General features: G+C 42.4%; 1 protein-coding gene and 1 long non-coding RNA gene across 9 annotated transcripts in view; one reads left to right on the top strand and one right to left on the bottom strand.

Annotated features, from left to right (window-relative positions):
• Positions 1–25,300, top strand: part of LOC143688910 (uncharacterized) — a 150,350-nt gene that overhangs the window by 53,461 nt on the left and 71,589 nt on the right. The window lies entirely within an intron of this gene.
• Positions 1,658–3,681, bottom strand: LOC143685741 (mitotic-spindle organizing protein 2B-like). The gene is made up of 2 exons (XM_077162975.1): positions 3,622–3,681; positions 1,658–2,110 (listed from the first exon to the last, which is right to left on the bottom strand). The coding sequence occupies exons 1-2, from the start codon at positions 3,679–3,681 to the stop codon at positions 1,679–1,681; spliced, it is 492 nt and encodes a 163-aa protein (XP_077019090.1). The 3' UTR covers positions 1,658–1,678.

The raw sequence follows: 25,300 nt of genomic DNA, 5'->3' as shown, positions 1-25,300 counted from the left end.
TTTTTAAAGAATATTGTTCTTTTCATTGTTCAGAAACCTCCTATGATGCATTTGCATTTCCCCTAAAGTGAACCTTGAGACAAAGATTCAAGTGCAAGTGCTATATTTAAGAGGTGCAGGGAATACCAGTTAGGGAGTTGGGAGGAAAGACCAGAAAGAGAAGGTAGCTAATAAAGGGGCCATGGTCTAGGTAGCTGCCAACCTGAGTGACTGGAGCTTAATTGCACTGGGGAACTCTGAGCTCAGTGTAAAACACCTAACTCAGACGTAGCTCACCTGAAGGGTGAGGAAGCCAGGGTATTCATTGCTGGATCTCATCAGCCATTGGTTTACAGAAGCTCCCAGGAGAGTGTTAATTCCCTGACACTTTGAGCCTGCCATCAGATAGCAGAATACACTCTAGAAATGAGAGGAAACCCTTAGCAAATTACCGGTGCTGGCTGAGGAGGTATGAGGGGTGGGCATGAATTGGTAAGGGGCCAAAAGGCATGGATAAGACTCTGGCAACATTTTCTCTATCTTCTTTCCTCCAGGAGAGGTGCTGAAATTAACATAAGTGGGTCTGTAGATTATAACAATGGACTGAGAGCAAAGCCCTTTAAAAACAGGAGCCAGAATATAAATCAATGGGTGACCGAAGAGGTTGAAGAAAAAGATGGTGGGAAAGCACTAAAGCTAACTCTTCCAACTCACAATTTGGCCCTGGCCCAGTCTTGGTAGGGCTGCAGGGGACCAGCTAAAGTGTGCAGGGCTGTTTTCTGACAGGTGAGGTGAAGGAGCCTGATCCCAGTCAGGTGCCACAATCTGCCTGGCCCAGTTCCACTGGACTTTGGTGGGAGAAGAAAGAATGGGAGGAAGGAGGGGCTAAGTCTAGAACTAACACTTACCAAATGGCCACGGTGTGTCAGCCATGTTCGTTCATTATCTCAGTCTCCGTTCACAACAACCCCTCAGTGGTCCTTGGAGTTAGTATCTCCTCAGAATTCCACCCCCTTTTTCTGGGCAATGGTCCTTTGGTCCATATGGTTGGATGGAGACTACTGGTCATGGTCCTCCATCAACCTGGCCATGGACACATACTGGGATGTATATATGAATCAAGAAGTCCAGCCCCATGATCATCCTTGGGATTTTCAAAATGAAGCGGGGAAAGAGGGCATTTTCATCTTTATCATGCAACCTTGAGAATATGAATTCAGAATTGCTGGTGACCATGAGCCCTCACGCTTAAATGGGGAAAAGATGACAGCAGAGGAGACAGAAAGATTTGCAATCCCGCAATTGTGTATATGCACCAATAAATTCCCCCTTTTTTCTCTGAAACTACTTACCAATGTTTCCTGCTCAATCCAACTGAAAGAATGAATGATTAATATCTCCCCTTCATTTTACAGATAAGGATGCTAAGGCTCAGAGAGGTCTGGTAGCTTGTTTGAACCACATACCTCCCAGGAGATAGGGTTAGGAGTCCTTACTGGGTCTGTCTAGTTCCATGTCTTCAGGTGATTTTAAGTCATTTGATGCTAGGCTGGAGCAATGGTAAGGTGAATTTTTTTTTTCTTTCAGTTTTTCAAAAAGGTTTATTTCCCCTGGAAAGAGATGACATATCCCCTCTCGTATGTGGATGGTGGGGCCCAGCAGTCAGTGTGAGGGCAGCCCCTGGATGATGTACCTTGTTCTAGGTGCTGCCCCAAGTGGGGCTTTTTCCCGGCCCTCCACCCTTGGGCAGCCAGGTGGCACTGGGCTGGCGGGGCCTCCTCTGGCTTGATCCTTCCCGGCTGCTCCGCTCTGCCAGAACTGGGGCTCCGCCGACAGCAGCACTGCCCTTATTTCTCCCTCGCATCTCCGGCATGCTGGATGCGGGCAGAGGCATGGCCGCGGGGTCTGGGGGGTCTGGGGTCTCACTCGCCAGCCTCTGCCCGGCACACATGGACTTGAGCATCTGGAAGATGGCGAGGAGGGCCACATTCAGCTTCAGCAGGTCCACCAGAATCTTGAACACGTCGGGGTCGATGGCGCAGCCCGCCGCCTGCGCCAGCTCGTATAGCTCCATCTCCTCAGCACTCAGTACCTTCTTCCGCCGCAGCGCCAGCTTTTGCGGCTTATACGGCTAATGGGAGCCATAGTTAGTTTTTTAGGAATTTTGTGAAACAGTTCACAGCTGGCCTTTGTGTGAGTATTTATACCAAAGCAATTGGCAAGTGCTACAAAATCAAGTCTTCCCCTACCCCAAGAGCCAGTTGTTTAACATTAAGCATTTATACATCTTGGAAATTCCTTTCCTTTCTAAGCCCCAAAGGGAGAATCTTAGTACCACTTTGGGAGTGAGTGCACATCCAGTGCCTCTCAGAAGTCTCTGTCAGACAAGAGATGTCCCTGGAGAGTCTCAGGCTTGGTTGAGACCTCCTCGATTTGCATCAGGGGCCTCTGGGGCTCCACAGCTCTGTGTGGAGCTCTCTGTGGGCAGGAACAAAGTCTCTTCTGCTTTTGATTTCACACAGCTCAGCCCAAAACGCATATCCAATGTGTGTGAAGTGACTCAGCAATTCCTCCACCCAGGTCTGTCACACTCATGAGGGAAAGGGAAAAAAGACTTTAGGGATGCTCAAGTGCCATCACCTTCGATTTGTTTGTGGCTCTCCCACACAGAAAGAATGGGAGTCTGTCCCTATGGGATGGGCAGTGAGGTAGGGAGTCAAGCCCCACACGTGGGCTGAGGCAGCCACAGCCTGAGAACACCCCATATTTCTGACATCAAATCTTCTCATGTTAAATTCAGCTGTGGCCAGTGAAAACAAAAGCCAGTGGCATTTTTTGGGGGGAGCAGACATTACAAAATTCCAAGCAGAATCCTAAGGATTTCTGTGGGCTTTGACCAGGAACCATGATGAAGGCAGGTCAGGGGCGCTGAGGTCTCCAGGCCCCAAAAGGAACTTCAGGAAAGGGGTTAAGTCCTCCAGGCCAGTAAGGTCCATGCAGAATGAACTGTGTCCGAAGCTAATAATGGTTCCCCAAGTGTCTGCCTGACAGCATAGCCAAAGTACAGCTCAGATATGCATTTGAAAAATTCAAGGCAACAACTTAGATCTTTTTTTTTTTAGAACTGAAAATAAATGACCTTGAGCTAAAACTTCTCTAGTCCAATGAAACAGTTTAAGTGCACGTGTTACTGCTGATATTTAATCTGCCACCAGCGCCCAAAAGAGCAAAACAATTCCTCCTTTCAACTTCTCTGTGGTTCCTCCCCTCACAGAACCTTCCAGGGCTGAGCAGCTTGGACTTAAAAATGATACTCTTACTCTTTGTCTCCAAGTAAAGTGCTACTCTGTAGCCTGAGACCTCTCTCTTGCCAATGGCCTGTCAGCTATGGATTCCATCACTTAGCAGGGACTGCATGAGCCCCTAGTGTTATGAAAAAATTAAATAAAATGGTTGTGCACTACTCTGTTTTGATGGAGCTGAGAGAACAGGGGCCAGATGGTTTCTTTAATTTCCAAGTGTTTTCAGGCTGCAAGTAGCACTAGGGATAAGCTTTCCCATATGCAGGTCTAAAGAGCGTGAAAAGCCCCCTGGAAAGGACGCCATGTGATAGCTCCTGTGGACACCCAAGGCCCAGCTCACCACCTCTGGAAAGGAATTCTCCAGGTGCACCCACCCACCCCCCATCCAAATATCTGACATGGTGCTCGATACCTCCTCATGATACTTTCTAGGGTAAACCATCTCATGTTCGGGAATGTGTTCACTATCTGTGGCATGCCTCAATCTTCTTTCAGTTTTAAATTTTCAGAGGTGTTATTTAGCTTCCTCACATACACGAATGCAGGGTCTGCGCTTTCCAAGCTAAGATATCACCCTCTATAAGATTTACTATCACCTTTTTAAAGGGATGTTGTGCAAAACTTTTGGACTTTGAGTCGAAGTCTTTTACTGAGATGATTTTTCTGTAAATCATTTTGGTTTCTCATTGACTAATAAGTTAACACTATGTTTTTACAACATGTTTTCTATATTATATATATTTTACTATGCATTTATGTTTTTGCCTAATTTAAGCCTTTAAAAACTCAAATTAAGTCAAGATGCCTATTACTATCTACTGTGTTCAAGTCATATACTAAGAGAATCAAGGAAAATATAACTGTATTACTTTGGCTCAAAGAATATAAAATCTTGTTCAGGGAATTGCACAAGATAGTGCAGAATCCAGCGCTAGGTATGAAAACCACTGGCCCAAGAACCAGCTTCTAACCTGGTCATCTCCAGAAAAGCAAGATTCCCATCTCACAGTTGGCCTTAGATAGAGGATGGGTGATGACCAGATTCTTAAGTAGCAACTATTTCACAAACAGAACTTGAGTAACCTCCAGCAGTACAAATTTTAGAAACCTTCTCTAAAGAACCCATGGGAAGCACTAACTGATCCTAATACTAGACCCTGCTTTGAGAGGCCAAGGCCCTGGCCCTTGCATTTCTAGGATGAGGGAGGAGAGAGACCCATTTGGCTCATAGGAAATGTAGAGGCTTCCTTCATGTCATGGTGGATCATGTTCCAAGACAAGAAAGCTTTGGTGGCCATCTCTCTTCTAGGTCAGAGGTCATTTGGCCAAAGCTCACATAAATCATAAAAAGGGTTCAGCCCACCATTCCCATCTCAACACACCCTAACAATCTACATCTCACAGGCATGTTATTAGGGAGAGAGGAAAAAGCAAGCAGCATCTTTTGACACATGGAAACTATCCAAAGCTCTGGAGATTTAAAGGTGGCTCTAGGCTGCTTTACTTGCCCTCGTGACAGCAGGAGTTTCACTGGGTCCTTCCTTTGCCACCAATTCAGTCAATCAAGTGAATGACAAAGTATAAATACAGTTCCTGAAATCCTAGGGAAATTAAAAAGGGAAATATTTAAAGATAAAAAGGAGGACATGTTGTCCTGCTTAAAACATGATAAAATTTACAGTATCTGATACTAGGGGAAGAAAGGAAAAATATTCACCAAAATAATTGTGACTCCATGCCCTTTATTCTGAGTGAAGGGTCCAAAATATGCCCACTATTTCCAATTGTAGCCAACCTCAGCTATTGACTTACTAATGAAGTCTTCATCAATTGTCTGCTCAAGATTCTAATGGTAGCTCTTTCTATAAGTTGAGTAGCTTTGGCCAAATCACTTAACTTCTCTATTATTGTTTTCTTTACCTTCAAAATGAAGCAGTAAAAATTAAATTAAATCTTAAAATGAAGCAGCTCTCAAATTCTAAAATTCTGTGACTGTGCAGCTCAGAGATAGCCTTGCGCTCAATCAAATGTTCTTTATAAATAATGTCTGTAAATATTAACCTTCAGCATCCCAAGAAGCGGATCCACAAACAGTAGCCTGGGCTTGACTCCCTCTCCAGGAAACCTGAGAAGAATCTTCCAGAACGGCCAGTGTGATAGCTCATACCACCTTTTCAGTTGTACTCAATCCAGAAATAGCTTCACCATCTGCAGGGCTGAGCAGCTCTGAGAGGAGAGTAATGGACCTAAGAGGACTTGTAGGAATAGCTGGCTGGGATTTCAAGAAGCGATGGCCTGAGTCCATCAGCCCTTACTGCATCCTGTCAGCACATTATTCTTGCAATGATGGGTATCTTGATGCCAGTTGTTCTCCAAACCAAGGCCTGCCCCTGCTCTGCAACTTTTGAAGATGTGCTGGGGAGAGAACAGTCAGAGTGAGGGAAGGGTGTGGTACATCAGTGTGAAATGACAAGCTGCCTCTCTATGGGCCCAAGATACTGAATGAGGCATTATTTGTGCAACTGGTAATCAGCGTTTCTCCAGTGTGTCATGTACAGTATGGGCTTTCCAAGCCCTGCCTGCTGGGCCTGTAGGGTGTGTCAGGTGTGTTGAAACAACTCTAGGCTCCAGAAGATGGCTGGCCACCAGTAGAAGACTGTACCTAGACACTCCCCTGGGCCCCAGGCAACTCAGGAGTTCTGCTGTGTCAGGGACCCAGCACTGCAGCCTTTTTGTCTTCCAAACGAGAGGTGCCAGAGGTCTCAGTCTCTCCTGCAGGCAAAGGCAGTTTGGGTGGGGCATCCTGGGAGGAGGCTCACCAAAGAACACCTGTTCTAAGAAATGGTGCTGATGAGTCACTGGGTGGCATTCTGCCTTGGGACCCAGCCCTGACTCTCTGCCCGGCCTGCTGGCAGGGGCTGGGAGCAGTTGTAAGGAGTGTCTCGTGAGTGAGTCATAAACCAAGAACCTGACCATTTACACCCCTGAGGAACCCAAGACTTTCTCTGAAAAGAGCAGGCAGAAGTAACTTCTATGTAGTCTTCCTCTTTTGGCCTTCATTCCTATGTAGTGATTAGGGCTGGTGGCATGGGAAGTGCTAATATGCTTTTTCACTGCTTTTAGAACTGTTATTGAAAACTTCTAGACCTTGTTAAACAGGACTTGAGAAGGTTACATAGCTTGTTTTATCCAAGTAAATGATCGAACTATCTAGCTAATAATCTAAATATTCTCCATTCAATACAGTAGCCGTTAGTCACTGTGCTGGTTTGAAAGGAAGTGTGCCCCCTAAGAAAAGCCATGTTTTAATATAAGTCCCATTTCATAAGGTAGAATAATCTCTATTCAACACTGTATGTTTGAAACTGTAATTGGATCATCTCCCTGATTGATGTGATTTAGTCAAGAGTGGTTGTTAAACTGGATTAAGGGATGACATGTCTCCACCCATATGGGTGGGTCTTGATTGGTTTATAGGAGTCCTATAAAAAAGGAAATATTATAGAGAATGAGAGATTCAGAAAGAGCAGAGAATGCTGCAGCACCATGAAGCAGACAGTCCACGAGCCAGTGACCTTTGGAGATGAAGAAGGAAGATGCCTCCCTGGGAGCTTCATGAAATAGGAAGCCAGGAGAGAAAGCTAGCAGGTGACACCATATTCGCCATGTGCCCTTCCAGCCGAGAGAGAAGCCCTGACTGTGTTCGCCATGTGCCTTTCCAGATGAGAGAGAAATCCTGAACTTCATCGGCCTTCTTGAACCAAGGTATCTTTCCCCAGATGCCTTTGGTTGGACATTTCTATAGACTTGTTTAATTGGGACATTTTCTCGGCCTTAGAACTATAAACTAGCAACTCACTAAATTCCCCCTTTTAAAAGCCGTTCCGTTTCTGGTGTGTTGCATTCCAGCAGCTAGCAAACTAGAACAGTCACACATGAGGATTTAAATTAAATTAATTGAAGTTAAAAATTCAGTTCAGTCATGCTAGCCACATTTAAAGTGTTCAGTAGCCACATGTGTGCCTACAACTTTGGACAGACAGAGAGCATTTTCATCCTCAGAGAAAGTTTTATTAGACAGAACTGATCTAAACACATAGCAAGCTTTGAGATACATTCAGCCATGTATTTATTCATTTGTTTAACAAGTGCTTATGGAGGGTCAGCTATGTGTCAGGTACTGTGTTAGAGAGTGGGGTGTGGGCCAAGATGACAAACAGGAGGTCCCTGTACTCCAGGAGCTTACATCTGCTTGGGAGTCCAGGTGTGCAATCAAAGGTACAGAGCTGTTTCATCCTGGGAATGAAACAAGCTACCACAAATGTACAGAACTCTTACAAAAGGTCAGTTTTAGGGAAGAAGAGAAGAAAAGTGATTCATCCCAGTTGTGCTTAAGCTTATGTATCTTTCATATAGTATCTGCTGGAAGAAATGTGGATGGGAAGTTAGTTTAGGCCTGAGTAACAATTGTCAGGGCCACACAGCAATGAGGGCAAGAGAAGCCCAGACCCAGAAATCTGCCAGAAGAAGTTTCTAAAGAGAGCAACTTTGTGAACACAGCTGGCAGAGGGAGAGGACCATTTTCTCAGGCAATTAGCACCCCAACCAAAGGGCACGCATAGGTTAAGTTTGCTGTTGGCCTCCTGGAACTCTTGGACATTGTGCTTCCAACCACGCTTCTGAGAAAGTAGTGAGCAAACAGCTGGCCCTTTCTTTAAACAAGCTACCCCTTATTTAAAGGATTTTCACTGCGTGATTTTAAATGTTTTTACAAGGTGTTTCAAATTAGGCAACACGTTTGATATGCATAAAGGACAAAATCTGGAAAAGTTATTGCAAAGCACCAGGAGTGTCTGGGTCTCACAGAACTTTTCAGCAAGGTCATCTTGCAGGGGAAATGCCTAAGGGAGAAAAAAGCAGATGCTGGCTTTATTAAATAGAGTACCACCTGAAAATGATGACTCAAGATAGGAAGAAGAAGCTCGTGGGGGGAAAAGCAGAAACCTACATCAGAGCCCACAGAAGAAGGAGAAGGTATTTTCAATGTCGTGGGAGTAGTAATGACTTAGGGTTGGGTGACAGTCTGCAGCCACCCTCTGACTACATGCACCGCCCCCCATCTGTCCCCTCCCCTCAGATCACATCAGGTTTTTGACTGTTCCTCTTTCACTTGGTTTTCTTCCTTGGGCCTTTGTATTAGCTGTTTCCTCTTCCTGGAAGGAGGCTTTCCCTTTGTCTTCCTGGTAAATCCCTGCTAAGTTTCCAAAGGCCCATGGTGCTTTCTTAGAAAGAGTAAGTGGTGTCAGAAGAGAGTGACAATTTGTAAGATGCTTCTCTCAAATCAGAGTGGATTGAAGGGAGTCCCAAGCTGGGCAAAAGAAATGTGAAACAATCAGGTGGGAGGATTTCAGTGGGAGGCTCATGAGAGACAGAGCCCACAGAAGTCCCAAACGAGGGCCAAGTGAAGAGCTTTTTGCAGGGCAGAGGTTGTGGAGGGTGGGCCTTCGGGGAACCCTCTTGAGGGTGAGGCCTGGGCACATGTACTTTCAAAAGGGACAGGAAGACAGAGGAAAAAACATTGGGAAAAATACAGTATGAAAAAAGGGGACTCAAGGCAAGCTATAGAATCTCTCAGGGGTTATAAAAAGAACAACTTCAGCTGCCAACCTAAGGGCCTGACACAGAAGTACCCTGCTTTCCCAAGAATCTACAAATGGGGGGGGGGAAAGTGAGCGATATATCAGTCTTTGGCAAGGAAAGTAAATAAAGTACTTAAGAAGTCAGAATGCCCCAAGTGTCAGGGCTTAGAAAGAAACTGAAAAACCTGGGGAGAGACTCATGAAATGCTTTAATCCTAAACCAGGCAGTCAAAGTCATACCTGACTATCTAGCACTCACTCCCAAAAGGGTTGTGCCAGATTAACCACATGATGGGAAGAAAGTTTTGGGTTTTGTTTGTTTTTGTTTCTGTTTTTTAAGTTTGGCCTTTTGTGTGTGCTGTGCTTCAAGACAGATGAGTTTAGGGATTGGTCAGTACTGCAAGAAAAGAAAAGGATTGAGATGTAAAACCTGGGGTTTATACAACTAACATTATACTCAACAGCAAAAGATTGAAAACTTTCTCCCTAAGATCAGGAAGAAGACAAGGACGCTCATTTTCACCACTGCTAGTCAGCATTGTATTGGAAATTCTGGCCAGAGAGATTAGTTAAGTAAAGGAAATAAAAAGTGTCCAAATTACAAAGAAAGATGTAAAACTATCTCTATTTACAGGTGACCTGATCCTCTGTATAGAAAATTCCAACAAATTCACAGGAAAGCAACTAGAGCTAATAGACAAATTTAGCAAAGTTGTGGGGTGCAAGGTAAACATGCAAAACTCAGTTGGTTTTCTATACACCAGTAATGAATAATCTGAAAAGGAAATTTTTTTTTCATTAACAGCTTTTCTTTATTATGCAAGTAATTCGGTTTCATTATAGAAAATTTAGAAAACACACATAATAAAAACAGAAATCACCCATCCTATTCCTCCACTCTCCCACATAGTTAAACAGTGTGGATATTTTGGTATTTATTTTTTAGGGCTTCTTTCTGTGCATTATATACACTTTTTTGAAGTGTTTTACTTAACAAAAATGGGATCCCACATGATTATTGATCTCGAACTTTATTTTTACCTTAAAAATTATGGCTATCTTACAATGTCAATAAACATAATACATTCACAATTGAAATTGTAGTGGCTCCTAGTATTCTATTATGAGCTTGTGCCATAAATTTTAAACAATTCATCTATTGTTGAAGGTATAGATTTTATGCTAGGTTTTCATTACTATAAGTGTTAGTAGTAGATGGAACATCTTTGCACAGTCTGTGCATTGAAACCAGAAGATGTCCTAAACTATGAAAATACCGTGTTTTCTCCTACACCAGTGCTTGTCTAATACAAATAAAAAACAATCAAAACAATACTAAGCCATAAAGGAAGTCTAAAAAAATTCTGGTTTGTGTATTACAATTATTCCAATCACCTTTTTTTTGTGTGTGTGTGTATGTGTGTGAATAATCTGAAAAGGAAATTTTTAAAAAACCAATAATAACATCTAAAATAATAAAATATCTGGAAATAAATTTAGCCAAGGAGGTAAAGGTCTTGTACACTGGAAATTACAAATTTTTGCTGAAAGAAGTCAAAGAAGATTTAAATAAATGGAAAAACATCTCACGTTCATGGATTAGAAGATATAATCTGAAGATATCAATACTACATAAAGCTATTTACAGATTCAGTACAATCCTGATCAAAATTCCAGCGACTTTTTTTGCATAAATTAAAAACCCAATCATCAAATTCAAATGCAACGCTAAGGGGCTCAAAATAACCAAAACCATCTTGAAGAAGAAGTACAAAGTTGAGGTCTCATGCTTCCCAATTTTAAAACGTATTACAGGCTACAGTAATAAAAACAGTGTAATTCAGGCACAAGAACAGACATATATACCAATGGAATAAAATTGAAAGTTCAGAAATAAACCCACAAATCTATAGCCAATTGATTTTCAATAAGGTTGCCAAGTCCTACTCATAGGGGAAAGAATATTCTCTTCAACAAATGGTGCTGGCAAAACTGGATATCTACATGCAAATAAAATTAAAGTGAACCACTATCTCATATCATATATAAAAATAGACTCAAAATGGATAAAAGACCTAAATATAAGTGCCAATACAATAAAATTCTTAGAAGAAAACATAGATAACTACGTATTAAACAATGGATTCTTAGACTTTATACCCAAAGTACAAGCAACAAAAGAAAAAATAGATAAATGGGACTTCATCAAAATAAAAAACTTTTGGCCAACAAAGTACATTATCAAGAAAGTGAAAAGAGAGACTTCCGGAGAAGATGGCGGCTTAGTAAGACGCGCGGGTCTTAGTTCCTCCTCCAGAAAAGCAACTAAAGAAACAGAAACAATACAAAACAGCTCCCGGAGTCACGACAGAGACCAAAAAGACAGCGTACCCCATTCTGGAACAGCTGAACGGGCAGGGAAAATCTGCTGCAGTGAGATACCCGAGGGGCGCGCGTTTTCCCGGCCGGGGCGGCTGGCGACTGGGGTCCCCTCCACGCACGTGGCTCCCCGGTCTGACTGGGAACGTTGGATAGCGGGGCCCTCCCGTCACGCTTGGCGTTTCAGGCCAGCTGGGCAATTAGGACCGGCACTCTCCCAAGCCGAGGCCAGCGACCCCCGCCTCCACGCGCGGTTTCCTGGGCCGACTGCCGTGCAGACAGACGAGCGCCACAAGCGCCACCTACTGGGCAGGAAAAGAAAAACAGAGCCCAGAGATTTCACAGAAAAACCTTTCAACCAGCTGGGTCCCACACCCAGGGAAATCTGATCAAATGCCCAGACACCAGCAGAAAATAATGGATGACGCTCGGAAAATTGAAGATATGGCCCAGTCAAAGGAACAAACCAATAGTTCAAATGAGATACAGGAGCTGAGACAACTAATGCTGAATATACGAACAGAAATGGAAAAACTCTTCAAAAACCAAATCAATAAATTGAGGGAGGACATGAAGAAGACATGGGCTGAACAAAAAGAAGAAATAGAAAATCTGAAAAAACAAATCACAGAACTTATGGGAGTGAAGGACAAAGAAGAAAAAATGGAAAAAACAATGGATACCTACAATGGTAGATCTAGAGAGACAGAAGCTACAATTAGTGAACTGGAGGATGGAACATCTGAATTCCAAAAAGAAACAGAAACTATAGGGAAAAGAATGGAAAAACTTGAGCAGGGGATCAGGGAACTGAATGACAATATGAAGCGCACAAATATACGTGTTGTGGGTGTCCCAGAAGGAGAAGAGAAGGGGAAAGGAGGAGAAAAACTAATGGAAGAAATTATCACTGAAAATTTCCCAACTCTTATGAAAGACCTAAATTTGCAGATCCAAGAAGTGCAGCGCACCCCAAAGAGAATAGACCCAAATAGGCGTTCCCCAAGACACTTACTAGTTAGAATGTCAGAGGTCAAAGAGAAAGAGAGAATCTTGAAAGCAGCAAGAGAAAAACAATCTGTCACATACAAGGGAAACCCAATAAGACTATGTGTAGATTTCTCAGCAGAAACCATGGAAGCTAGAAGACAGTGGGATGATATATTTAAATTACTAAAAGAGAAAAACTGCCAACCAAGACTCCTATATCCAGCAAAATTGTCCTTCAAAAATGAAGGAGAAATTAAAACATTTATAGACAAAAAGTCACTGAGAGAATTTGTGACCAAGAGACCAGCTCTGCAAGAAATACTAAAGGGAGCACTAGAGTCAGATACGAAAAGACAGAAGAGAGAGGTATGGAGTAAAGTGTAGAAAGAAGGAAAATCAGATATGATATATATAATACAAAAGCCAAAATGGTAGAGGAAAATATTATCCAAACAGTAATAATACTAAAAGTTAATGGACTGAATTTCCCAATCAAAAGACATAGAATGGGGCGGGCCGCGGTGGCTCAGCGGGCAAAGTGCTTGCCTGCTATGCCGGAGGACCTCGGTTCGATTCCCGGCCCCAGCCCATGTAACAAAAACGGAGAAACAGAATACAATAAAACAAGGAAATGTTTAAAAATGTTTCCCTTTCTTCCTTCCTTCCTTCCTTCCTTCTATCCTTCCTTCCTTCTCTCTGTCTTTCCTTTAAAAAAAAAAAAAAAAAAAAAAAAAAAGACATAGAATGGCAGAATGGATTATGACCCAGCAATACCACTGCTAGGTATCTACTCAAAGGACCTAAGGGCAAAGACAAAAGGGCAAAAACACACCAGTGTTTATAGCAGCATTATCTACAATTGCAAAGAGATGGAAACAGCCAAAATGTTCATCAACAGACGAGTGGCTAAACAAACTGTGGCGTATACCTACGATGGAATATTATGCAGCTTTAAGACAGACTAAACTTATGAAGCATGTAGTAACATGGATGGACCTAGAGAACATTATGCTGAGTGAGTCTAGCCCCAAACTAAAGGACAAATACTGTAAGGTCCCACTGATGTGAACCGACATTCGAGAATCAGCTTGGAATATATCATTGGTAACAGAGACCAGCAGGAGTTAGAAACAGGGTAAGATAATGGGTAATTGGAGCTGAAGGGATACAGACTGTGCAACAGGACTAGATACAAAAACTCAAAAATGGACAGCACAATAATACCTAAGTGTAATGTAACTAGGTTGGAACACTGAATGGAGCTGCACCTGAAATATGTTTTTTTGTTTGTTTGTTTGTGTGTTTGTATCTTTTGTTTTTGTTTTTTTCTTTTTCCTTTTTATATATATATATTTTATTAGTATTATTATTTTAATTCTCTTCTCTATATTAACATTCTATATCTTTTTCTGCTGTTTTGCTAGTTCTTTTCCTAAATCGATGCAAATGTACTAAGAAATGATGATCATACATCTATGTGATGATACTAAGAATTACTGAGTGCATTTGTAGAATGGAATGATTTCTAAATGTTGTGTTAATTTCTTTTCTTTTTTTTGATTAATAAAAAAAATTTAAAAAAAGAAAAAAAAAAAAAAAGAAAGTGAAAAGACAACCTACAAAATGGGAGAAAATATTTGGGAATCATATATCTGATAAGGGCTTAAATCCAGAATATATAAGGAACTGCTACAACTTCACAACAAGAAGATAACTCAATTTAAAAATGAAAGGGTACACGGGTGGTTCAGTGGTAAAATGTTCACCTTTCATGCAGGAGACCTGGATTCAATTCTCGGACCATGCACCCAAAAAATAAAATAAAAAAAAAATAAATAAATAAAAGGGCAAAGTCCCTACCTGACCAAAGAGGGGAAAAGAAATGTATTTAAATAAGGTATCAGTGGCTAAAAGGTTTTAAATAGAGTCGAGAGGCTATCCTGGAGGTTATTCTTATGGAAACTTCAGTGAGATATTGCTAATTGCCATGGTATACCAAGCGCCAACCAACAGTATTCCTGAAAACCCTAAAGAATACCCAGGACTCTTTCAGAGGCTCTATAAAAGTTTCACTCATTAAGTTTTTTTTTCAGAAACTTAAAACTTCCAGATCGTTTCTGTGCCAGAAAGCCCTGAAACCCAGAGGCACCATACTCTCCAAAAACATCACCTAGTTGCATCCCCTTACCCCATAATGTCAACACTCCTTTTCAACATAAAGAAATAGTGATTGCCTAAATATCCCTGAAGATTGGGAGAAGGATCAAATGAGACGGAGGAGTTGTAACAGAGAAGATAGGATTTAACAAATGATTGTGACTACTGAATCACTATATTGATATTTCTTGGTAGTCTCTAGTATAGTAGAACAGCTAGAAGGAAATATCTGAAATTGTGGAACTGTCACCCATGCCAAACCTTGAAATTTGCTCTATAACTGCTTTTTAAATTACTTTGAGATTTATCACTTTTCTGCATATATGTTATACTTCACAATAAAAAATATAAAATATTTGACATTTTTTACATGAATTGACATTTTTTTAAAGAAGATATACAAATGGCCGATAGGCACATGAAAACATGCTCAACATCATTAGCCACAAGCAAAACTTAAATCAAAACCACAAAATGTGATACCATCTCACACCCACCAGAATGTTATTGCTAAAAACAACCACAAAACAAACTAGAAAAGAACATTACTGACAAAGATGAAAAGAAATAAGAAAAAAGTACATTTCAGCGAGAGTGTAAAATGGTGCAGCTGCTATGCAAAACAATTTGTTCCTCAAAAAGTTAAGCCTAGGGTGGGCCATGGTGGCTCAGCAGGTAAGGATGCTTGCCTGCCATGCCAGAGGACCCGGGTTCGATTCCCGGTGCCTGCCCATGTAAAAAAAAAAAAAAAGTTAAGCCTAGAATTACCATGTGACCCAGCAATTCCCTCTTTTAGGTGTATAACCAAAATATTTTAAAGCAGAAATTCAGAGAGATATTTGCACACCAATGTTTATAGCAGCATTATTCACAATAGCCAAAAAATGGAAGCACTCAAATGTCTGTGAGCTACTGGTGTCAAACTTTAGGGATACCCAAATCAGTAGGCCATGCCCTCGATCATGAGGCTTACTCTTGTGAAGCTTATGTAGGTAGCAAAGAAGCTTAGACTACTTATACGCATGCCTAAGAGTTAATTCTGGAGGCCCTCTGTTGTTGTTCAGATGTGGCCTCAGTCTCTCTAAGCCCAACTCTGCAAGTGAAAGTCTCCCTGACGATGTGGGAGAGGACTTCCAGGGATGAATCCTAATCTGGCACCGTGGGATCAACAATTACATCCTGACCAAAAGAGGGAAAGGAAGTGTAATTAATAAAGTATCAGTGGCAGAGAGAGTTCAAATAGAGTCGAGAGGCTACTCTGGAAGTTGCTCTTATACAAGCTTCAGGTAAAACTTGCTACCTATCATAACCTGCCAACCCCCAACCAGGACCATCCCAGCAAATCCTTAAGAACACCTAGAGCAATATATAACATTCTACAAAGGTTCCAGGCACTAGAGTAACTTTCTAAAAACCTACAACCTCCAAATGGGTCCCTGGTCCAGATAAGTTCTGAAACCTAGCCTAGCCTCTCCAGAACATCAGATAGTCCCATCTCCCTACCCCATATTAGTGACAGACCCTTCCAATATAAAAAATTTAGAATTGCCATAGCCCAGACAACCCCGAAGAGAGGTATTGAAAGATTAAAGGTAATGGTGGAACTATGCATAGAAGATAGTACTTAACAAATGAATATGAATGCTGAACCATTAAATTGATATCTCTTTTAGTCGCCAGTGTTTTAAAGCAGCTAGGAGTAAAAACCTAAAATTGTGAAAATGTAACCCAAGTCAAAGTCTGAAATATGTTCTACAATTAATTGTGGTGCTGTGCTTTGAAATTTATAGCTTTTTCGTATCTATGTTATTGTTCACAGGAAGAGAAGGGGAAAAAAGTCGATTGTGATGATAAAAATGTATTTAAGCCTCTAGCCTCCTATATTCTGGAGCAGCTAGAAGGAAAAATATGAGAGTATCATATGGTAGCCCAAGACAAACTCTGGGATCTGTCCTGTAACTACTTGTTGAAGAGTGCTTTGAAACTACTGTTTTTTGTTTATTTGCTTTGTATATATGTTATACTGTACAATAAAAAAGTTTTAGAAAATGTCCATAGCTGATGAATGGATCAACAAAATGTTATATATACATATGCAGTGGTTTGAAACTGTTTTGTACCTCAGAAAAGCCATGTTCTTTTTCCTAATCCAATCTTCTGGAGGCAGACCTATTATTTAGGGTGGGACTTTTGGATTAGGTGATTTCCATGGAGACATGTCTCTGCCCATTCAAGGTGGACCTTAATCTGCTTACTTGAGTCTTTTTTAAGAGGGAACCATTTTGGAAAAGCTGAGAGCTGACACAGACAGAGATATTTGGAGATGCAGAAAGAAAACGCCCCTGGGGAATCTGTTTGAAATAAGAAACCAAAGGACCAGCAGACACCAGTCACATACCTTCCCAGATGACAGAGGTATTCCAGATGTCATCACTCTTCCTTTATCTGGATGCCTTAGTTTGGACATTTTTATGTCCTCCAAACCGTAAATGTGTAACTTAATAAACCCCCTTTATAAAGGCCAACCCATTTCTGGTATATTGCATTCTGGCAGCATTAGCAAACTAAAACAGCATACCATGAAGAGGAATGAAGTTCTGATATATATACAATATGGATGAATCTTGAAATCATTATGCTGGTTGAAACCAGCTAAACACAAATAGATAAATACTATATGATATCACTTATGTGAAACACCTAGAATAAGGAAATTCCTAGAGACAGGAAGTAGATTACAAATTATAAAGGACTGGGGGAAGGGAAGTAGGCAAGGAATGGTGAGCTATTGCATGAGTACACCATTGCAATTTGGAGTGATGAAAAAGTTTTGGTAATGAATAGTGGTGGTGACAGTAGTACAATACTGTGAATGTAATTAGCGTCACTGAATTGTGCACATGAAAATGGGAAATTTTGAGTTATATATATGTTACCACCATAAAAAATTCTTAAAAAGCAGTGTTTAGCTATTGGAAGAGGAGCATCCCTATCTAATTTCCCAAATGAGACCAGCAGTTAGTTAGGCAGAGTCACAATATGAACTCAAAAATGTTTCTGGCTCAAAGCTGCCGTAGGAGTTTAGTCTGACCCACTCAGGCATCTTATACACTCTTATTCATGTATTCATTTAATACAAGTTTTTTTTTGTTTTGTTTTTGTGAGCACCTACTGCACACTGGGCACTGCACTAGCGGCTGTGGGTATAATGGTGAGTGAAGGTCATAAATGGTGAGATAGCCCCGGTCATTCCTAATGTAGGGGAGTGATAGGCACAGATGCAAGCCAGTGTTATTTGCTATGATGGAAGGGAGCATTGGGGTAGGTATGTCCAAAAGGGGACCAGGCCTAAATTTGGAGTGTCTGGGAAGGCTTGCTAATAGAAGTGGCTTCTAAGACAACTTGGGGACCCTTGGAAACTGACCCTCCCACAGAGGCCCAGAAATGGGGTAAAGGACTCTCCTGCAATACCGAAGGCTGCAGTAAGACCAGTGTTCTAGTTTCCTAGCTGCCAGAATGCAACACACCAGAGATGGATTGGCTTTTAATAAAAGGGGATTTATTTACTTATAGCTCTTCAGAGGAAAGGCAACTAACTTTGAACTGAGGTTCTTTCTTAAATGGGAAGGCACAGGGTGATCTCTGATGGCCTTCTCTCCAGGCCTCTGGATTCCAACAACTTTCCCCAGGGTGATTCCTTTCTGCATCTCCAAAGGTCTGGGCTGAGCTATGAGTGCCAAGATGAGGTATGCTGAGCTGCTTGGGTTGTGCTACATTGAGCTCTCTCATTTAAGCACCAGACAATTAAATCAAACATCATTCATTGCAGCAGGCATGCCTTCTGGTCAACTGCAGATGTCCCCCCAACATTAGAGGTTCACATGCCATTGGCTCATGTCCACAGCAGTAGAACTAGGCACCTTCACCTGGCCAAGTTGACGCCTGACTCTAACTACCACAACCAGGTGCCTTGAATTAATACACTGGACTTCCAAATATAAGAGGAAACTTTAGGAAACCAAACCAAGAGATGAGCGCTTTCTTCCTTCTGAATTTGACCTAGACAAATTCTTGTACAACTTATACCTCACAAGTTATACATGAGCAAATTTTAAGCCAAGAATAGAAGCCATGCCTGATAGGATCCATTCTCATTCCTCTGTTGCTGACTTTTGTATTAGCTGTTAGCTAAGGGTTGGCATTTTCCGACACCATCTCCTGCCCTTAACTCTTGCTCCTCCCTGCCCGTCTTCCCAACCCCCTGCTCCTTTAAGGATATCAAACCTTCCAAGCAGCCTTATTCAATATTTATATAATTTGGATGTAGAGAGGCTGCTTTCCTTTGCAATGAGTAAGAACTGGAGATAATCAGAGCTGGGCCCTCGGCAGCTTTCTTTTGGCCACTGTTTCACAAATTTGCCCCTCTCCTAGGAACCTCCAGGAACCCTGCAGGGTAAAGGCACATTTCTTAATGCAGAGAGGGGATGACCGCTGCATTTTTAAATTCTTATTTACAGTTTGGAGATTCTGTCTTTATTTTTATTGTGACTAGTCAACAAAAGCAGGAAGTCAACTTACCCTCGATGGCCAGCCCACCCCCCATAGAGCCAGCAGGCAACAGGAAAGTAGATATGAGTTTGGACTGCTTTTTCTCCCGTTGCAACTTAGAACTCCAGAGGCTAGCTGCCCTTTTGCATTCATTCTCCCACACAAGCACACAGCTCCACCAGGTCACTAAATAATAAAAACACCTTTGGACTTGCTGCCAAGACCTTCAAATGAGAAAAGAAGGCCAGTTCAGACATCTGTATTGATTTGCCCCGAGAACAGGGCAGGGTGGGGTTGGTTTGGGGGTCTACAGGAGCATTAAGCCAACACCCTTGGCAACCTGGCCTCCTAGAATGGCAGTGAGCCTTTTTTGTCAAGAAAGTTTTGTTTTGCCAATATCTTGGAGAAGTAATATGGTAGCATCAAAGGCATAGGCCAAGGTTGGTAAATACAGCATATGTATATTTACCCTCTTACTCTATCCCTCTCTCATGACAGACACTCATCAATCATAATACCTTTTCCTTTTGAATATATGTATTATCTTGGGAGTCATATTTACTGATAAACATCCCTGGATTCCCAAAAGAGTGAAGCATTGCTTTCTTTACCTGGAAGATTAAGAAGGGTCTTTCAGTGACACTCCTGTACTTAGGAGTGCATGTGAATTGATTTCTTCTCATGGAGAGAAGAATTGAACTGCTGGTTTATTGGGTGGATCATGGTAGGCAAGAGGTAGGCAAGAGCACAAATGGCCGAGGAGGAGATACTTTCAGGTTCCAGGAAGGACCCAAAATGTTGCATTGAGCAATTCTGGAGACAGAAATGCTGCTAGACACCTGGCCTCTGTGGCTGAGATCGATTCCCATCACACTCAGGGCCTGGGAACCCAACGGAACATGGCTGAAGCCTGGAGGAAGAGTGCAGAGAACCAGCCACCCAGTCTGGAATTCTTTTTGGTGATTCAGAAAGTGTGTGTCCAGAAAGAATGAAGAAGAGAGGGAAAATCCATCTTCACTGGTATTAGTTCTTAAGCAACTTGGTTTTCAGGAAATCACTCATATGGGATAGAGCTCAAAAGTGAATCCAGGAACTACATCCAAATTTGGGGAACCAGAACAAGGAGGGAAGCAGAAACTGCATTAACAGTTAGCCAAGGGCTGAACAGGCTCCTCAAGCAGGACAGGAAATTGAGGAGGGATAGAGCAGAGAGCATGCAGCAGGCAGCATTGCTTTGGTCGAACCACAGGAACAAGACCCGCGTACCCAGAAACCAGATTGCAGGCACAGAGCTGGATTGCCTAATCGGCCGCTGAGCTTTAGAGTCCCAGCGCAGCAGAGGCCCCCTACAGAACTAAAAAACTCAGCTTCAGTGGGAATTGAACCCAAATTTTGCAATCCTAAATGTCTCAAAGTTATTTTAATTTTGGCATTCATATACGTTTTAAGAGTCAGTATTGTTTTTATTTTGAATTTTATGACTGGGGATGGGGGGAGGAGGGTCTCTACAGCAGACCTTATCTATTGGCATATCACAGCACACAAGTGGACAGTTCATGGGGCAGAGCCCCCACCCACAGCTGTGCAGCTAGTACTCCACACAAAGTACCTGGCAGAGGAGGCAGGTGGGGGCTGAAACCCAGCCTAAATCCTTTGCACCAAGCCCAGCTTCCTGGTGCAGGGCTGTGGCTGCAACTTTTTGTTATTCCCTGCCTCCGTGAGCTGCCAGCTCTGCTAATGGGTTATAGATGAGTGGAGATATGGATCCGTTTGGCTCCTGGGGAGGCGAGGCAGGCCTGGGGCAACTGGAACACCCTGGCCAGATCCCTCCCACTGGGAGCTGCCTTGCCTGGTATCCATAACTCAAAAAAAAAAAAGTCTGAATCCAGCCTGAACCACAGCTAAACCATTCAACAAACACCCAAGCCCTGCCTTGGGTAGGGCCAAGAGCACCTGATCAGTCTCCTTACAAGTCCTCTGCTTATGAATCAATCCCCAGGTCTAGGTAGGATTGGACTCCAATGCCAATCAAGGAGGCACAGAGGCAGGGCCTGAAGGAAGCAAGGAATCAGGTGGCCGGCTGGAGAAGAGCATGTTTGGAAAGCTGATTCAGCCTGTGCTTCTGGAGACAAGTTCTGGAAGTTGGATGCTGGTGGCAGTTTTAGCAGGGCTTCAGTAGCAATACCCTCCCCTACCTGGAAGCCACAACTGATCGAGGCTGTCTATCCCAGCCCCATAAGGGGGTATGCCATCAGTCTAGCCTTTTCTAACCTGACCCTTACTCAGAAGTGCTCATTTCTTGGTGGATAGGGCTGTGAGTTTGTCCAGAGCAGTCTAAGGATGAGGGATATGAGGCCAAATCCCTGCCTATAATTAAGCTGGAATTTGATAGTAAGAGATCATCCTGGACTGCTTCATTTGTCCACAAGAGTTGGAGTTGAGCACCTGCAGTTATGCAGAAGGAAGTGACATATGCAAATAAGCCATGTGCTTCTGCTGTTTAGAACAGCTTTCCTGTGCAGTGCATCCTATCTTTCAGGGCCTGTTTATAAAGAGGTCTGGAGTCTTCTCTTGTCTTTTGGCAAGCACCCAGCTTGCCCAGGCGTGACTTAGCACGGAAATTGGGTTTGACTTTAAAAATGCTCCTTGTGACTGTACTTCTGCAGCCAAGACAGACTCAGCACTAAATTATTGAAAAGTGTGGATATTTGCCCTCCTCAGTCAGAGCCTTTCTTCTCCAGATTCTCCTTTGCCTAAGAAGTCATTTTAAATATGCAGCAATGCAAGGCTCTCTGCTTGCTTGGCCTAATGCTCAGCCAGGTTCCAGTTAAGGTTTAACAGATGCTGCGGCACCCAGAGCACCAGGCTTTGCTCCAGGGTCATGAGGACAGAATTGGACGGGTGAATATCTTGATGACCAGTTATCTCCAAGCTATTGTTCTGAAGCAATTGAACTTAACACTTCTAAAACCAAAATCATTAATTAATCCCCAAACCAGCTTCTATGCCTGTTTTCTCTATTTTCACTAATAGTACCACCATCCACCCACCTGCCAAAGCCCCAAGACTTGGCCTCACCCTTGTCACATGCTTATTCCTCCCCCTGCAACATGTAACAGTCTCCAAGCTTTGTCAATTGCACCTCTAAAATATTTCCCAGAGATGTTCAATCCCGCTCCCACCGCCCCCACCGTTCTCACTATCCTGGCTTGTCAGACTGTCATCTCTCATCTGGCCTCCCAACTAGTCCTCCCAGTCAATTTCTCCTTCTCCAATCCTTTGGCAGCAACAATCTAATCATATTTTCCAACCTTCATTGGTTCTTCTTGATTTGAGAACAAAGTCTTAAATCTTTAGCATGTTAGGGAGATCTCAATTTGCATATGAGTTCTATCTCTTGCAACCCCTGACCATGGGCAAATCACAACTTATAAAATGGGAATAATAAATATATGGAGGATTAAATTAGATGATAATGTATATAAACAACATAGTTCAGTAGCAGGCATCTAGAAAGTTCCGGAAACCCTGGCTTCCCCTCCATATCCATGTTCATTTCTGCATTTTATGGCATTTCCTATATAACCACATACATTCTGTAATGTGTTTGGGCTATTGAATATACCATTCTCCTGCCTGGAATCACCTTTATCTCCTTATCTACTGTCCTAGGATCTTCCAGAGAAAGAGAACTGATAGGGAATGTGTGTATGTGTGCATATGTGTAAATATTCGGAGGTTTATTATAGGAATTGGTTCATGTGACCATGAAGGTTGGTAAGTTCAAATTCCACAGGGCAGGCTACATGTTGAAAACTCAGTGAAGGTGACAGCGAATTCTCCAGGAGAGGTGGGTGTCTGAAATAGAGATAGAAATTCTTGTTTCTGACTGCTGAAAATCTCAGTTCTTGTCTTATGACTTCCAACTGGTGGAGTAAGGTGACTTCTCTCATTGCTGAAGGCAATCTCTTTTGTTGACTGTTGATATAATCAGCCACAGATGCAGGCAACTACCTAATGATTTAAATCCATCTATGAAATACACTCACAGTAACAATAACACTTGTGCTTGCTTGACCTAACAATTGGACACCACAGCCTAGCCAAGTGGATATGTGAAATTAATCATCACATCTGCAGTGAATTACTACTCATTCCTAAAGGCCCATCTCAAATGTTACCTTCCCTGAGATGGCCCTAATGCTCCCATCCTTGCATTTTCATAACTTTCCTACATAACCTGTTGCCTTGAAATATTGTTGTCTCAAGCAAGGACTCCAAGAGCAGAGGAAATGCACATTCAGGCATTCATTCAACAAACAGGTATACAACATTTATTTTGAGTAGACACTGTGCTGGGCACTACAGACACAAAGATGTAATGGTCATCATCTATATTAATCAGGGCTCTTAGGTGCAGACAGCAGCACCTACTCTAACTTGTTTAAGCAGAAAGAGTTTTATTGTGGAAAGTTGAGTAGCTCACAGAATCTTGGGTAGGGCCAGGCCAGGCTTGGTGTTCATGCAAGCAGGAGCAATGAATGTAGGGACTATTCAGACAAAGAAAAATGACTAATAACACCAAGGAGCTGCTCTAGTGGAAACACCGTTGCTATAGCCTCCTGGTACTGGAAGCTGAACCCTGGAAACTCAATCATATCTGTCTATGGAAGAACCAGATGCTACCAACAAGTAGCCAGAAGATCCAGTCTCCATTGTGCACTTCCATTTGAATCTCCTAGGTGCAACTGCTCTGTAGAACCTATGTTGCATTCCTGCATCCCAGTTGCAAGGGACTCTTATGTATAGTTTTTAGCTTTCCATCTCAAACAGGAAAGCAAGCCATGAAGGGTTTGGAATGAGTGTTGCATGAGACACTCATTCCAAATGAGTAGAAAGACAGGCAAGCAAACACATCATGACAGTATTGTCAGAATGGTATGATGGCCTGTCAGAGCCAGAGGAGTGGTCCCAAAGCCAGATTGGAGAAGCCAGGTGAAGAGGTTTGTATGAAAGATAAAGCTTTGTGTTTCAGGTTTAAAAAGTTTGTCCATATCTTGAAGCCACTGGGCAGTCATTGAATGATTTGAAACAAGAGAGTGGCATGGTCATATTTTAGTTGGTGAAGATCCACTGGGATTGGAGAGGGGCAAGACTAAAAGGAGGAAAGCCAGTTAGGAGACCATTGCAATCCATCTGGGTAGGAGATAATGATGATATCTGAACCAAGGTGGTGGCAGTGAACTGGAGAAGAAGGATGGAGGCAAGAAAAGTTTTGGATCTGATGACAAATCACCCTTGGGGTGAGAAGATTGAGGCTTGTAAGTCAGGGACAGTTGGGTGGACTCTGGTGCCCTTCACCAAGATGAGGCACACAAGAAAGGTGTGAATTTGTGGGGAAAAATGACAAATCCAGTTTGTGATATGGTGACTTGCAGGTATAGGTGGGACATCCGAGTGGGAGTATTGAGTAAGCAATTAATCAAGGTCTGGCACTTATGAGGGAGGTTTGAGCCATATAGTAGCCATCTACTGCTTTTTTCTGACCACCTTACCTATCCTTTTTGGAAACCACTCAGGCCACATGGTTGTGAGGAACTAACCCCCCTCACCTTCATGAGTGGCCATTTATCCCAAGTTTGTCCGAGGAGAGCCCACCACCTCTCAGTCAAAGTGATGGGTTCAGGTGTAGGCACGTGACCCAAACTAGGCTAATCAATCAGAAGCACACCCGGGCTTTAGCTAGACTCACCTGAGCTGAAATGCTCTGATTCCATTGGGTTGTCAAGCTGATAAATGACAGCTTAAGAATGTCCAGGGAATATTTGTCCATTAGGTACCTTTGACCAAATATCAAGATACAGATGTGGCCAGGAGGCTAACTGACTAAAGAAGGGGGGCTGTGAGTCACCCCAGAAAGATGAAACTTTACCTCTTGTACCAACAGCAGTACCTACATGTAGTAAGTACTCATCTATGTTCAGTGAGTAAGGGAATGAAGAGTTTAAAAATGTGATAAATATGACATAGTACTACAGCTTTATCACATCACTAAGAAAAGTCATACCTTGAGGTAAAAAAAAATACAGTGTGTCACAATGGATTTAGTGGATATACAGAAAATTCAAAACAAGTAGTTTACAGGTTTTTGTTGGGGAGTGGGGAAGGATTGCACTTAGAATAGTGTATTGTTTTGCATAGCCATTTTCCTTGGATGTTTGAAGACATAGACAAATAGTATTAAACACATCACAATACTAAATACTGTACCCAATCAGATCACCAATTCCTTTCCTTCAAATGTTT

This window comes from Tamandua tetradactyla, chromosome 6 (genome assembly GCF_023851605.1).
Source record: "Tamandua tetradactyla isolate mTamTet1 chromosome 6, mTamTet1.pri, whole genome shotgun sequence".
In the NCBI taxonomy this organism is placed as follows: domain Eukaryota; kingdom Metazoa; phylum Chordata; class Mammalia; order Pilosa; family Myrmecophagidae; genus Tamandua; species Tamandua tetradactyla.
Note: the sequence above shows the minus strand (reverse complement) of the source record. Positions and strands in the feature narration are given on the sequence as shown.